The 15573-nt window shown below is 31.9% G+C and overlaps 1 protein-coding gene across 2 annotated transcripts; it reads left to right on the forward strand.

Moving 5' to 3' along the window:
• Positions 1-1877: 1877 nt before the first annotated feature.
• On the forward strand, positions 1878-14908 carry LOC139501275 (uncharacterized). Of its 2 annotated transcripts, XM_071290310.1 has the most exons (8): positions 1878-2220; positions 5844-6047; positions 7859-8094; positions 8614-9728; positions 10468-10748; positions 11242-11427; positions 12094-12252; positions 13310-14908. In XM_071290310.1, exons 1-7 carry the CDS (start codon positions 2026-2028, stop codon positions 12238-12240), a joined length of 2364 nt encoding a protein of 787 aa, XP_071146411.1. In that variant the 5' UTR covers positions 1878-2025; the 3' UTR covers positions 12241-12252; positions 13310-14908. The 2 variants fall into 2 exon arrangements, with proteins under 2 accessions (XP_071146411.1, XP_071146412.1); XM_071290311.1 differs by lacking the exon at positions 12094-12252 and having other exon boundaries at positions 1888-2220.
• The last annotated feature ends 665 nt before the right edge of the window (positions 14909-15573 follow it).

Raw genomic sequence — 15573 nt, forward strand, 5'->3', positions numbered from 1 at the left:
CGCCGTATGCCTTTATTAACAAACTTTTAAACGAGGACACAATTATTGTATAACGTATTATAAAATTGATGTCAAGACCCCCAGATTAAATGAGCGGTTAAATGGTTATCGACGAAACGAGCCATTCGTTGATTTGCCATATACAACAGCATCAAACAAAAGACCATTTTAAGACGCGATAAAGAAGTTATTATTTTCAAACTTCGTTATTTGATACATACACGACTGTTAAAATAGTTGTGAACCATTCAATATACATGTATAATGTTAATTTTATGGTTTCGAACAGAGTAAATCCAGTTTGTGTTCATGTAAGAATACTCGTAGTAGTGCCTATAAATCAAATCGTCTTGAGAAAGATCAGAGCAATTTTACCAATATTTTACTACTATTTCATTATATTTGAAATGTTGACATATCCTTAACTGTTTCAATTTCAATGTTGCCATTAATTGAATTAGAATTACACAATTGAATTTCAATTTTAAAAAGAGATGCATAGAGAAGCGTGAGGAGCAAACCAATCTTTATTTTTGGCTCATAGATAAATATCAAATTGAATATAGGTAACATATGGGGCTATTTTAGTTTGCTTTGCGACATTCGTTTTGCTCATTGTTGAAGGCAATACGGTGCTATATAGTTGCTAATAATTGATTGTTTCGTTCATTAATTTATTTTTAACAATATTGACTAAAACAAATTACCTTTGGGTAAAGAATACTACGTGGAATATGGCGTACATAGACTACGATATACCCACTTTTTTGAAGCCGGAGATAACCCTACCGCATCCAACGTGAGATATGGATCACCTAAAATGTTTTTCTGGTCCTTATGAAAGAAGAACCTTACCAACACTTTTTTCACTGTTTCTCTTTGTGTTTGTTAATAAAATGTATATCTGTTCTTTGTTTTACAGTTTCTCTCTGGATATGGAGTTCCAGCTGTCATTTGACGCTAAAACTGACATCTAAAACCGAATTTATTTTCATATAAAAAAAAGGTCTTAACTGGTGAAAAGACCATCAATGGTTCTCTGAACAATTGGTTTTTAATTTTGTTTGTTTTTCTACATTGGCTAGAGGTATAGGGGTAGAGTTGAGATCTCAAAAACATATTTAACCCCGCCGCATTTTTGCGCTTACCCAAGTCAGGAGCCTCTGGTTTTTGCTAGTCTTGTATGATTTTTAATATTAGTTTTTAGTGTATATTTCGGAGTTTAGTATGCCGTCCATTATCACTGAACTAGTATATATTTTTGTTTAGGAATCAGCTGAAGTACGCCTCCGTATGCGGGAGTCTCACACTGCATTGAAGACCCATTGGTGGTCTTCGACTGTTGTCTGCTCTTTGGTCGGGTTGCTGTCTCTTTGACATATTCCCCATTTTCAATTTTACATTAACTATTTATTATGCATTTTCATAATTTATCAAATATTGTGAATACTTCAAAACCATTGCAGATAGATTTATATATGTATATTACACTTCGAACTATCTATTGTTGAAGGTATACTGTATGTTTAACAGATTTGTTGTGTTGTTTTTTGGCTGTCTTGTTTTAGCATATTTAATCGACTTTTTAAAGTATTGATTGGGTTCAATAATCCTCGCCACTGGTTATCTTATCATACATAATAACGCTGTGTTTTGAGGGAGAAAAAAGCAAAAATAGACCGAAGAGTATAGCATGCATTAGCTAAATAAAATTTTGGAAGACAAGGTAGACAATTTAAAAATATTGTGTGTGTGATGTTGCCATGATTGAGTCTATTGAACTATAAAAAGGCACCTTTATTGAACATGCGAGATAAAACACTGTGATATGAACCATTTTAATTTAAAAATTTATGTAATTTAATTACGCACGCAACATTAAACAATAATGCATTGTACACGTACCCTTTAAACAGCTACTGCGCCAGTTGGTTCGTTATTTCATAGCTTTACGCGGAGAATTTACAACATATAAAAATTATTATGATATTTCATCACAGATTTTTTTAGTTCTTATGCTCAATTATGGGGAATGGAGCAAGTGTGAACATTACTCCAGTGAAAAGAGCTGATAGACTGAATAGGGATAATACTGTCGCCAAATCTGTGCAAAATGGGCATGGTCCTCGGTCTAGATCTACAGTGAGCGCCAGAACCAATAGATCAGACCTAAGTAAATCGTCCGGAGAAAACTATGTACCATCAAAAATCGTGAAAATGGTGAGTTTAATATGTGGAGTCAAAATATATTCATGTTAACATTACTTTTCAGTGTATAAATGTATGCTAAATTATGATATAACATAAAACTGTTTTTCTTTGGTTTGTGGGGATACAGCCATACTCCACATTTATGTTGCTTAACATTTTTGGGGGAAATATTTCGATTTCAAATCTTTCCTTTATCTCTCACAATTTATGTATGAGATTATAAAGTTTAAAGAGTATTCATTCTCTGCGCTTGTTTTTATAAATTAAGACGTAATAATTGAACATGCGATAGTGTATCTGGATTCTTCAGAAGGCTGCAATATTGTCTATGATATTGAGATGCCAGACTAAGCTACTTTTACTATACGTTAGATTTTGTTTCTTCTTCTATAATCTCCGTTTTCATTCTCTCATATAGAACATGTATTTCCTAGTTGTACCTGATTTTGTACATATTGTGACCTTTTAAACATCATGTGGCTTATTAGACACGATAAAATTAAATACAAATACAAATTGATAAAAGATATATGAATCATATATATTTTAAGATCATTGATTTTTAACGCCGATGATTTGAAACAAAACATTTTGATGAAATTAAAGATTACTATATAAAAGTAGTATACAAATTATAGATATTTTATGACGTGTTATGACGTGAATTTCAGAAGGTGTCATTTTAAACATAACAAACAAAACCTATTACTTTATTTTAAATCTCTGTTCTACATGTTTTTGAACTCCCGTGCATTTTTCCTTATCACTTTCTTGGTACATTAAGATATGTGCATCTCAGATAGGTACGCACCGGTGTTACCATGAATTACAACTTGCTGACATGCATATTTTCAATCAAAACTATTCCAAATGTACCAAAGAAAAGTTCACTCATATACGCAATCCAATGTTGCGTGTGCTTAGTGCCCATCTGATGAGTTGATTTTTTTTTCAAGCCGATTCTATAATTTATGTTTTAAATGTATGCATTACGATATCATCATTTTCTTATGTTAGAGAATGCTTATTTCTTATATCTGCAACTTTCCTGTGCTTCAGTGGTTGTTGTTGTTGATTTGCTATAACAGATTATATACAGGGATAAGTTAACTATCGCTTTAGACAAGCAAACAACGTTGTTGTGTTGGATAGCACAAGCCTACAACTTGCTTAGTACATCAAGTAAAAAGTTATCAATCAGTTTTCACCATAATATAACAATATAAATGTATCTATTTTAATATCTTGAAACTGAACTGAACTGTAAGCAATGACATTTTGTTTATCTGATCGCAATAAAGCAAGTAAGCAAACCCGTTGACACATTCCAGACAAAGTCTATACATCAATATATTTACTTGTTTAAAAAAGGACTTTAAAAGTTCAACACGAAAGTTTGATAGTCTGATAGGAAATGTACTTAAAATTCACATGTGGTAAAAATCTCCCCTAGAAGTCTTGTCGTATAGCGAATATAAAAATAATAAAACAGTACAGTTTTGTGTTTTCGATGTTTTAACTATTAAATCATTATTATTGAAAAGTTTAACAATGTGGGAAAGAAATAATATAAGTATTTAACCGTATCATGATGAATGTGTGATTGAATTACAAAAAACTTACTTCCTTTTATGGTATTTGAACGTATTGACCTATTATTTAAAGGTCGAAATGAATGTGAGAGCTTTGACTCATTCATCATTTATGTTCAATCATGATGAATGTATATACAGTGAAACCTGATTAAACCGAACCCTGAATAAACCGGAAACCTGTCTAATCCAAACTTGTTCTGAAGACCAATCATATCACATTTTATGCATTGTGAACCTGATGAAACCGAATACCTGCCAAAACCGAACAAAATCTCAAGTCCCGAAAGGGTTCGGTTTAGTCAGGTTTCACTGTAGTTATCAAATAGTTCCCGGTCTACTACAACAGTACCTTATCGTAAAAAAGTAATTATTTAAATGCGTAAAAAAGGCGCAAGCCAGTACCGACCGTGCGAGTGCTGTATAGACAGGCAAGGTCGTCAAAAACTTCCCTCATCATCAACAGTCCCAGACATCAATGTGGTAGAGAACGTTTCATTTTAGAAGTCCCGTTTGTGACCCTAGGCATTTTTGGTTCTTTGATAGGGCTGTTGTCTCTAGACACATCCCATAAAGAACATTTTTAAATCGCCTTTCAAAAAAATACCCGTCTTCATACTAGAAAAACTCTTTGAATGTCAATAAGTCGTTCAAGGTTTAACAAAAGATGTTATGAATCATCTGAATTTATATTGGGCCACCACTTGTTGAAACCATGAGTGAAAATACAATTTTACCTACTATATTATTCATAAAATTCGCAAAATAATAGAAAAAGAAATCATTTCATCTTGCCTTCTTATGTTCAAACTATAATATGCTTGCGAATACTGATGAGATACCCTTTACGACGAAAGATTTTTTACCCAATTTGAAGATAAATAAAAATTAAGGCTCATTTGATCCTTAAGATAGAGAAAAACAGACGTTTGACGCTTGACAAAGGGCATTCCCTCATAAAATATACTGTGCAGAGATAGAGACATCATATTGTATGTGTATTTGATAACCTTCAAATCAATCTACAATTTAACAAAGCCGTCATAGTTTAAAATTATATGTACTGAATAACATATGGAAAATATGATTTACAATGATGTTAAAATCAATTAATATTGTTTAAATGACAAATGTGTATTTTGAATCATCACGCCGTATAAATGCAATTATATGCTGCTTAGCGCACTACACATACACTTTGGTATATACTAGCTAATAAAAGTAGCGATATACGTTTGCACAAAAAGGCCGGGAGGTTATATAGAAATATGTTTAAATAACATGGACAATTTAAACTGTTATGTGTCTTTTAACATATATAACTAACACAAAGAATAAGTTGCTTAGTCTTTAGTTTTTATGCAGTGTTATGTAGACTGTGTCTTTTTCGTCATTTTTCGTTTTGTTTCATGAGTTTGTTATAAAACATGTGACTTTTGCATCTGCATTTTATAATAGAATGTAAAGTTTTGAATAATAAAACTACTTAGCCTCCTTGTGTAAAATAAGCACACAGCTTTATCCCTAGCATTATTTTATTATGTCTATTAATAATTTTTAGTTTGAACTGAAACTAAGGATACATTTGCCGTTTACGGACTTTCAAGGCTGAACCAAAAAGATTGTTAGTTCTTGTTTATTCACTCGCATCAAACTTTGATGACATTTGATAACAATAACTGCATTTTTTAAAACATAATATACTTAATGTTTGTTTTGATTTTTACACTTGACGGACGATACAGCCAAACATTTATTAGTTTGTCCTTTCATTAGAGTAAAAGATAGATTTTAAACGTATGTAAGACTCTTTCAATTGAAAAAATTTCACGCCATATATTTTTTTTACTCCACAAAATAAGCATAAAATAATACAAGATCAAATAAATAAATAACTTTATATTAAAATACATATATCAATAAATTGAACCTATAAGTACTGCCAATTATATAATAGCTGTGGCCGTCAATGTCAGAAAGTTTATTCATATTCTTACATATGAAATATAGCTAAGCTATATGATATTTTTTTGTTAACAGGAAGGAAGGCGAATTTCGTTGAAATTTGCTACGTTCAAATTTGGTGACTTCCGGCAACTTACCTTCTCCGAATCACACCACTTTTATACAGACGAGGACGAGAAAACACTGGAAGAGATACCACCACCGCATTCTCCGTACACAAGGAAAAATGAGTTCTTCGATCCGGAGGATTATGCTGAGGTTGACAAATGCGCCTCTGGTGTACGTATTTATTTAGAAAACAAATCGGACTATTTTCATCTAAATCATGCTATGTTTAATATCATGGGATAGTTTTTATTGCCAAATAAAACAAATCGTTATTATGTTGACAAAAACAAGGTTATGTTTTAGCCAAACATTGCCTATATTTTAAACTTATTTGTAAATGTGATGTGTGATATACGACTTTGAGATTGCTATCCAACAAAAAAAAAAAACTCCCATTTTTATGTCTTTTAATACGCACACATAGAGTTATTGAAATATAGCTAAAAAGTTCAAGAAATTGACCAGGGGTTAATAAACAGCTGCGCCATGAGCGCATGATACGCCCGACGTCTTATGTGGAAGTCTTATGCAATAATCATAAATAGTTTATGAGAAAGTTTTAAGCAATAACCATATATTGTTTTAGAGACACGGCGAGACATGTGAAACCCCCCACCCTGTTTTTTTTTTTACAAAAACTAAATATTACCAAAATAAAATTTTGAATCAAAAGCAAAAAGTCTACAGATCTTTAGATTAATATATCAAAGAAGTGTGTAAAGTTTTAAGCAATAATCATAACTTATTTTTGAGATACGGCGCGACATGTAAAAAACCCTCCCCTGTTTTACAAAATACTCAATAACTCATTATAAAATTTTGAATAATCACCAAAAAGTATACAGATCTTTAGATTAATAGAACAAAGAAGTGTGTAAAGTTTTTAGCAATAATCATAAATCGTTTTTGAGATATGGCACAACATGTAAAAAAAAAAACTCCCCCTTTTAAAAAAAATACTAATAACTCAAAAATGAAATTTTGAATCATCACCAAAAAGTATACAGATATTGAGATTAATATAACAAAGACATGTGTAAAGTTTTAAGCAATAATCATAAATAGTTTTTGAGATATGGCGCGACATGTAAAAAAACCCTCCCCCTTTTTTACAAAATACTCAATAACTCAAAAATGAAATTTTGAATCATCACCAAAAAGTATACAGATATTGAGATTAATATAACTAAGAAGTGTTTAAAGTTTTAAGTCATAATCAAGAATCGTTTTTGAGATACAGTGCGACATGTGAAAAAAACACACCCCTGTTTTAGTCATAAAGTGCTGTAACTCAAAAAGATTAAATCTTATTTTCACCAAAAAGTATACAGATCATTTGACCATCATAAGAAACAACTTTATTAAGTTTCATGAAATTTGGATAAGTCGTTCTCAAGTTACGGTGCGACATGTTTACGCCGGACAGACGGACAGACGGACAGACGGACGGACGGACGGACAGACAGACAGACAGACAGACAGACAGACAGACAGACAGACAGACAGACAGACAGACAGACAGACAGACAGACAGACAGACAGACAGACAGACAGACAGACAGACAGACAGACAGACAGACAGACAGACAGACAGACAGACAGACAGACAGACAGACAGACAGACAGACAGACAGACAGACAGACGGACGGACGGACGGACGGACACCGGACATTTGTATACCATAATACGTCCCGTCAAAATTTTGACGGGCGTATAAAAATTCAGTCTTTAAGTTACATGAACCCAATGATATGCAAAATCAAATATCGTGGCAAAAATCCAACATAAAAAGGCTGGTGGTTTTTTTGAATTGATCTCACGTTAAGTCTTTTAAGTACTCAGAAAAAACCATACGTTACATAAAGCGAAGAAAGAACACAAAAGCTGAAATGGTCTCCCTTCAAATAGATTTGTTTTAGAATATTGTATGTTAAAAAGTAAATATTCTGTTACTTAAATTTATGATTTGAACCTATTTCAGATCCCGAAATCAAAGGCGACATCAGGGACATTAAAATCTTTAGTGTCCCTTCTAACAGACCAATACGAGGACGATATGTCAAAGGTCAGGGCTATTTATGTGTGGTTGACCTCACTCAACATCAATAAACTGTCTCATCCTTTAAAGAACCCTAAAGTTGGATACACCATGTTCTATCTTATGAAGATAAAAGAAAGACTTGGAAATTATTCTCAGCTGTTTAATAGAATGTGCAAGTAAGGCTTATGTTGAATTCTGATACTTGTGTTTTTGTTGTACGATTTCTGACGTTGGTGATATAAAGGATTTGGGGAATTAAAACCGGTCATATTGACTCTTTTGTGCATATAATGTTATAAACTTGTCGAAATTGTCCTAAATGGTGACTTTCTTATTATTTTTGGAAAAATCAGATATATGGAAAGGCAATTCCTGAAAAAAATAGTCCATTTTCACTGAACTAGTACACATTTTTATTTAGGGGCTAGATAATTCCCGCCTTCGAGTTCGAGCTTTTCTCGCTGTGTTGAAGACCCATTGGTGGCCTTCACCACTTTTCTGATCTTTGGTTGGGTTGTTGTCTCTTGGACATATTCCCAATTTCCATTCTTAGATTTACCAACAATTACATCTTCGTACAGGACCATCGGTATTTTGCTGTAATTTTTTTTCGTGTATTTCATTTAAGCTTAATAATAAAATGAAAGACACTTTTCTACAGTTTGATTTCTAATACATTAGTACATGTTTTTCAGTATTGCTGGAATTCCTTGTGTTGTAATACATGGATACCTAAAAGGCAACACTTATGAAATTGGACAAAAACTGGACATAAAAACTCACTACGGTGAATGGAATGCTGTTTTGATTAGCAGTCAATGGCGTTTTGTTAATGCATTCTGGGGCGCATGTGCTCTCGGAAGTGAGAAAGCAGTAAATGCTGCTCAGTATAAACCGGATGAGAACTATTTTGTTCCTGATCCACAGCACTTGATTCATACGCACTTTCCAGAAGAGGAAAAATGGCAACTGTTAGAAGATCCCATCACTTTTAAAGAATGGGAGGAAAAAGCATACTTAAAAGAACGATTTTTCGAGTTGGAATTACGTCTTTTGTCTCATCAAGAGTGTGAAATTACTACAGAAAATGGTGAAATAGAAATGATGTTTGCGCTTCCGAAAAAGAGAGCAAAAGATTTGAAATTTATGGCATTAGTTTATATGAAGGAATTTAATGAATGGAAAATATTAGACGACAAGAAAGTTCAACATGACTTCATTCACGTGCCAATAGCGGAAGCACTTGTGGTGAAACTACGCTTTCCCAAACGTGGAATTTATCGATTTGAACTCGTTGGTAAAGACACAACAATTACAGAAAAGGATTATGACTTTGATTGGGTAGCCATTTATAAAATTAAATGTGAACAAGCTGCTAGTCCATACTCTGGATTTCCTAGAGTTGGGGCTGCTGGCTGGGGTCCAAACAATGATCATAGACTAGAGGATCTTGGATTAACTCCCCTTAAGCATACTCAAGGAATGATATTTGCAAAAGACGGTTTCACAAAACTCAGGTTTAAATTCGAAGAACCAGAATTAGAGGACTTACAAATGTCAGTGAAAATGATAACGGTGAAAGAATCTTTGGATGAGGTTCCGACTGAAACCGAGGGTATTCGAGTGGAATCACATGATAAGCATGTGATTGATATAGAAACAACTCCCGGTGAAGAGTCAGCAGCGTGTGTTTTTGCTCTTGTTGAAGACAAAACGTATGGATCAGTTGAAGTCAATATTTGTAACTATTTGATTGTTAGTTTTCCTATTGATGAAATAACACTGAAAGACATAGAATCAACGCGCAAAAGTAAGTTTTCATTGTGGTAGGCATTCCTATTTTTGATCCGGTATTGTACCTTTCGGATGGATAATTAGATACGGATTGATTTATTCCGATATTTTTTTAAAGAACCCATAGCGTTAAGTTCTTAAGATTTCTTTCAAAACAACTTACTGGTAGTGGAGGTTTCTGAACTAGAATCTGAAGCCAGGAGCCTGTATGTAATTCAATTGTTGTCGTTTATTGCTGAATATCATATTTGCTTTTCAGGGCGTTAGTTTTCTCATTTAATTGTTTAACATTGGAATTTAAGTTCCATTTATAGTTTGTACTGTTGTATAAATTTTGTTCATTGTTGAAAACATGTGGCGAATATCATTTGCTTACTTCTACGTCATTAGGTCTTTGGTGGTGAGTTCTGTCTTGGGCAAGCATACCACATCTTCTTACTTATATATTGACATTAATAAAGGGCATCGGATTTTTTAAGTCATTATCTGAGTTACCTTTGGTGCTAATTTTTTGGTAAATTGAAGTGAAAAATATCAAACATACATCCACGTTGTCAAAAAGTAATACAGAGAACATCAAATGTAAAATAAAAACACATCACACCAAATGCTAATGAAAAAAAAGTAAGCCTTGATAGACATACGATGATGACAATATTCTACAAAAATGTAATTTACTAGAATACAGTACATCAGAATATAAAAAAGAAATTATTCAGTCGTGTTGCAACTAGATTGAGTTATTTTTTTTGCAGCTTTGCTTTTGGCTATTGAACAGAAGAAGCTCGATTTGTTGGAAAGAGCAGTAGATATTGTAGAAACAAAAAATTACGAAAGACATATGCCAAAAGAAACTGAAACAGCTCGAGATCTGATAGCACGTCTCCGTAATATACAACGACTAATGCATGATGTTCTGGCACTAGATAACAGAGTGTTCGCTGAGATTCGGTCATATCCGAGTCCTATTCCGGAAATTCACGACGTGATGAAAGCAGCACTGCTCCTTTTGGGGAATTTTGAAGAGGAGACAAAGGTAACTACAAAACGTACCAATATTGGGGATAGAAAAACAATATCCAAAATTGAGAAATAGAATTTAAAAGCGTAAGGTAAAACTATGGAATTAATGTTAAGCTAATTGCCGCTAGTAGCACATTAAGCAGTTAAATACAGAAGCAAACTTAAAATTTATTAAAATAAGTATAATTATGATAAATTTATTCCATTCCAAAAGACTTAAGTCAATGAGGTAATAACGTTTATATAGTACTGTACTAACATATTAGTAAGCTTTAATTTGAAAATTTTCGTTGGGTTAATTATTTTCTGTTGGTTGTATTAAAAGTAAACATGTTTATAATATATTACTATAATATTGCGCGGCATCTTTTTGTTAAGTTCTTTGGAAAAAAATATATTTCTTATTATATATACATTAGATATTTTACAGAAAAAATTATTCTATATTTGCAAACACAATTACAATCGATGCATACGACCATTGTTTGGTTTTCTATATTTTGTAGTACTGGGACAATGTACAAGCATTGCTGGGTAAAATCGGAAAGGAATCTATTAAAAGACGAATAGCATTGTTTGACATTGATACACTAGAGCTGGATATAGCTTTGGGTGCCAGGAAGATGTTAGGGAATCTTCTCATTGACAATGTAAACCAGGCTAGTGCAGGGGCGGCAACATTTTATGTATGGGTACGTATCACAAGTAAAAAAATATATAACAAAAATACCCAACTCAAAAGCGAATTAAAAAAATGGAAGTTCATACAAACTGTCAAAATCGAACGTTATAAATCAATTGAAGAAGTTAAAATAACTGTCATAATCCTGATGCGGTACAGGCATTTTACAGTTATCGTATCCTTCGATAGGTCCATGAATAATAGTGGTGTAGCATCACAACATAAGAAAAAACTATAAAAATCATTGATAAAGGCTTAGCTCACCAGATCGATACAAAGAAAAACATCAAACAAAAGAACAGACAGGACGTGGCAGGGTATTTATTTATCCCTCATGTTTAACAACAAAAAGACACATACGTACAGATCTGAGAGTACTTGCAATACTGACAGTAAGTTCAAAGCCTATAACAACTGATAAAATAAAATATGTATATACGACTGAAGTATCAATCAGTACGCATCAAACATCCAATGGATTGAGAGTAATGGCGTCATTTTCTCATTTAGGATGTTCTTTTTAATGCATTTTTAATTATTCTTTTGGTTTTAAACGGGGAAACTTACTTTAAATAAGATTGTATAAAAGAAATAAGTCAAATAGACATGGAAGTAGTAATAATGTCTTTCTTTACATTTGAATGCATTTTTAAATTACGATGACTTTTTTGTAAAGGTGCAAGGAATTGTCGGCGAAATGCAAAGTCGATATTCAGATATGATTGGATTAGTTGCCCCTCGAACTCATCTTATGAGCGGACAAGGAAAGCCGCTTCAAATGGTTTTAGATGTGAATGAATATATGGCTCTTCATGACATTTGATTGGCTAAAGAGGTTAAATCTGAATGTGTTGTTTGATTTTTGAACGCTTTGATGTGTTGTGTTGTTACTGTTTGAGATTAATATTTACCAAAATATAAACCTGAAACTATAATTAACATCCAATAACAAATAGCTTATATGTTGCAGTGAGTTTCAGTTTCAGATTTGAATTTTTTTGGGGTGCTTTCATTTATAAGCAAATTGTTTTAAAGCTAGACATAAAGGGCAAATATAAACCATAGTTGTTAGCTGAAAAATTGCTTTTGTTCTAAATCTGGAAATTACACTGTGTTTACTTTGAATTTTTTTTGTGTGGATAGATAACAATAACCAAAACGATACACAATTAGCAGTGTCAATCTTAATACGATTTTTGTCTAGCAAAGGAACCTAGCTAACTTGGAAAACACTTATATTTAATGCTTTATTTTTCGTTGCATAATTGTTTAATACAGCATATATATTTGAGTGTGTGCAATGATAATTTTATCTATTGGGTGTTCAGTGGGATTCTTTGTTTGTTAACTGGAACAATTGTTATATCAATATTTACTAGGCCAATCAAATCAAGAAACAGATAAAGACGAACAATATGCTTTTATTGCAAAGTGTATTGACATAAATTTGGCCGTTTAATTTTTTGTCACATTTTCATGTTGGATCTTTTTATTATACGGTTTTATTTTTCATTGTTTAAAGCCGTATGGTGGCTTACAATTGCTTTCTCTGTTATATCCACGTCATTTGAATGCTGTCGGATAGCTTTCTCGTTGGCCATAATGCCATATCTCCTCATTTTATATAATCTTCTTTAAATATTTTTTTAATAGTTGAAAACAGCAATGTTTTAAATTTGGAGGTATCATCTCTATTATATCACAAATGATAGGATTGGGTCCGTCGAATTCTGTATGCTTAAAATGTTTAGGTTCTTTTTCTCTTTTTTATATTTTGTGCACGTTGATCTCTATTTTATATATATATATATATATATATATATTGTGCTCAATATTGTCTTTTCTTTATATACATATCATCAAATTTTAATATTCACTTGGGTCTATTTCAGATAATGGGAGTGATCGAAGAAGTGGAACGACGAAACTACAAAGTGATTGACAATACATTCCCAAGGACAAAACGACAGAAGAAATAATTATTTGAATTTTTCAAAAAATAATTGTGTAGTTCATACTATCGTGTTTGTGTAGCAAATTTCACACACCGTCAAAACTAGAATTTAGAAATACATCAAACAAAATACAAAAAAAACCCAACTAATTAAGAACACAAGCAGCAAACTTACAAATGCTGGAGAAAAAAATCTTCCATTACTACACTAACTTAGATAAATCAAATTTGTTCGATGGTTGCATTCATAAATTCAATTCTCCAATCAACGACTTCGTCATCAAAAGATAATACGGTACTTATAAATTGCAATTATAGAAAAAAATACGTCAGTATTTGGAGGAAATATTTTGCCATATATGAGATGTATGTTTATCAATATTTGGAAAATGTTTTGTTATATGAGTTGTATGTTAATCAGTACTTGAAATATATAAGAAATAAGAAAACAATTTTTGATTAGATGTATATTTGAAAAAAATCAAAAGAAATGGAAATTTGTTATATGTGGATATTTTTTTCTGATCATGGTTATAATGCATGATTTTGTGTATGTTTAAAAACGAAATAGAATGATTCAAATGATTTAATTTTTATCATATATTTTTAACTGATATATAAAAAAATAATAGTATATTTTAGGAAGGTTCTGTAAGTTTTATGTCACTAAGCAATTTAATTTATTTTTTGTATGTTTGTATGCATAGATAATGGAGAATTTAAATTCATTTCTTGTAGATTTTATACATTATCACCAAAAATGTAAATTACCTGTATATAAAACCATAAAATGATGACATTACATTAAATTGTTTGATTCATTCACCTCTCAAATCTTAGTCTTAATAAAACACAATTGAATATTGTTAATTCAGATATTTTTGCATCCATTCATTGAAAAAAAGGACACATAATGAGAAATTGATTATTGCGATTTTAGTCAATACTGCATATAGATAATGGTTTCAAAATTTAATGTGAGTTTTTATTTTTGCGATACTCCGTTTTTGGCAATTTTTGCAATAATAAAAACCTCTCAAAGTTTTCTGAATTTACATAAGCTTAAATAGTTATCAAAGGTACAAGGCTTATAAAATTACTTTTTATACACATCATTTCTTGTTTTGCCGAAAAGCATAAAACGTATAGGTGTTTCCGCTACGGACAAATTGACTACAAGTATACCAGCACTGGTCAATTTTAATATTTCGGTATACTAGTAGGTCAAATGATATATTTTGAAATTCTTTATATCAGATATCCATAGTATCAATGAATTCCAGCGGATATCTGATCTATTATTGGCACATTTTTAAGTCCTTTCTAAATATTTGCTGTTCTAATAATATTTTCTGCATACTTTGTTTCATACTATATAGGTGCTAGTTTATCAAAATGGTAGTTGTCTATTATTGTGTTTTGAAATGATGTTTGCTTGTTGCTGACAAAGACTGATACAAAATGTAAATAAATGTAAATGCTAATAAGGACAAAAGCAAAGCGTTTGCTGGTTAATAAATAAACATATGCTGTCAAATATTTGTTACATGTATTCATTCATATCGCATCAGTATTTATTTTGATTTTAACATTTTGAATAAGGTTATCAACTTCCTGTTTACGGAATACTTATGTGCTCTTACATACACACATAATTGTCGTAAGATTAGTGACAATATAACACCAAGAGAAGCTGTTTAAGACCATGGGTGAGAGTTGAAAGATGCAAAAAGGATATCCAAACTCATTAGTCGAAAACAAACTCACTATGCTATGGCAAAAAAAACCCGAAAAGAGATCAAAAGGCAGCATAAAGTCCACATCCTATAACATCTAAAGACCGACAAACAAAAAAACACCACCACAACCGGGTGGGTGAGCAGATCTAGTGCCATCCGTCGGGTTGCTTGCAAACCTCACCAGTCTTGTTCGGTAGGTCACATTCGACAAAAATTGGACAACTTTACAGCAATGTATTTGAAATAAATGACAACATAACCAGGCAAGAAATTTTTAGATACGTCATAACCAAAACACATAGTATAAGAAAAAACACGTTTGGAAGCGTTTAACAATTCCGTAACATGGGAAAATGGTGAAATATTACAACAAAAGAACAAACTGTAAAAATCAGTCGGAAAAGGCTTTATTCATCACATCAATATAAAGCAAAAAAATTTTTTTTAAGCTACAAAGTACTAA

Source organism: Mytilus edulis, chromosome 13, assembly GCF_963676685.1.
Source record: "Mytilus edulis chromosome 13, xbMytEdul2.2, whole genome shotgun sequence".
Lineage (NCBI taxonomy): Eukaryota > Metazoa > Mollusca > Bivalvia > Mytilida > Mytilidae > Mytilus > Mytilus edulis.

Bases quoted from the DNA above. Each gene is read 5' to 3' on its own strand.
- LOC139501275 (XM_071290310.1), top strand. From the start codon at position 2,026: ATGGGGAATGGAGCAAGTGTGAACATTACTCCAGTGAAAAGAGCTGAT. The intron at 2,221-5,843 runs GTGAGTTTAATA...TTTTGTTAACAG, and splicing joins CATCAAAAATCGTGAAAATG to GAAGGAAGGCGAATTTCGTT. The intron at 6,048-7,858 runs GTACGTATTTAT...AACCTATTTCAG, and splicing joins TTGACAAATGCGCCTCTGGT to ATCCCGAAATCAAAGGCGAC.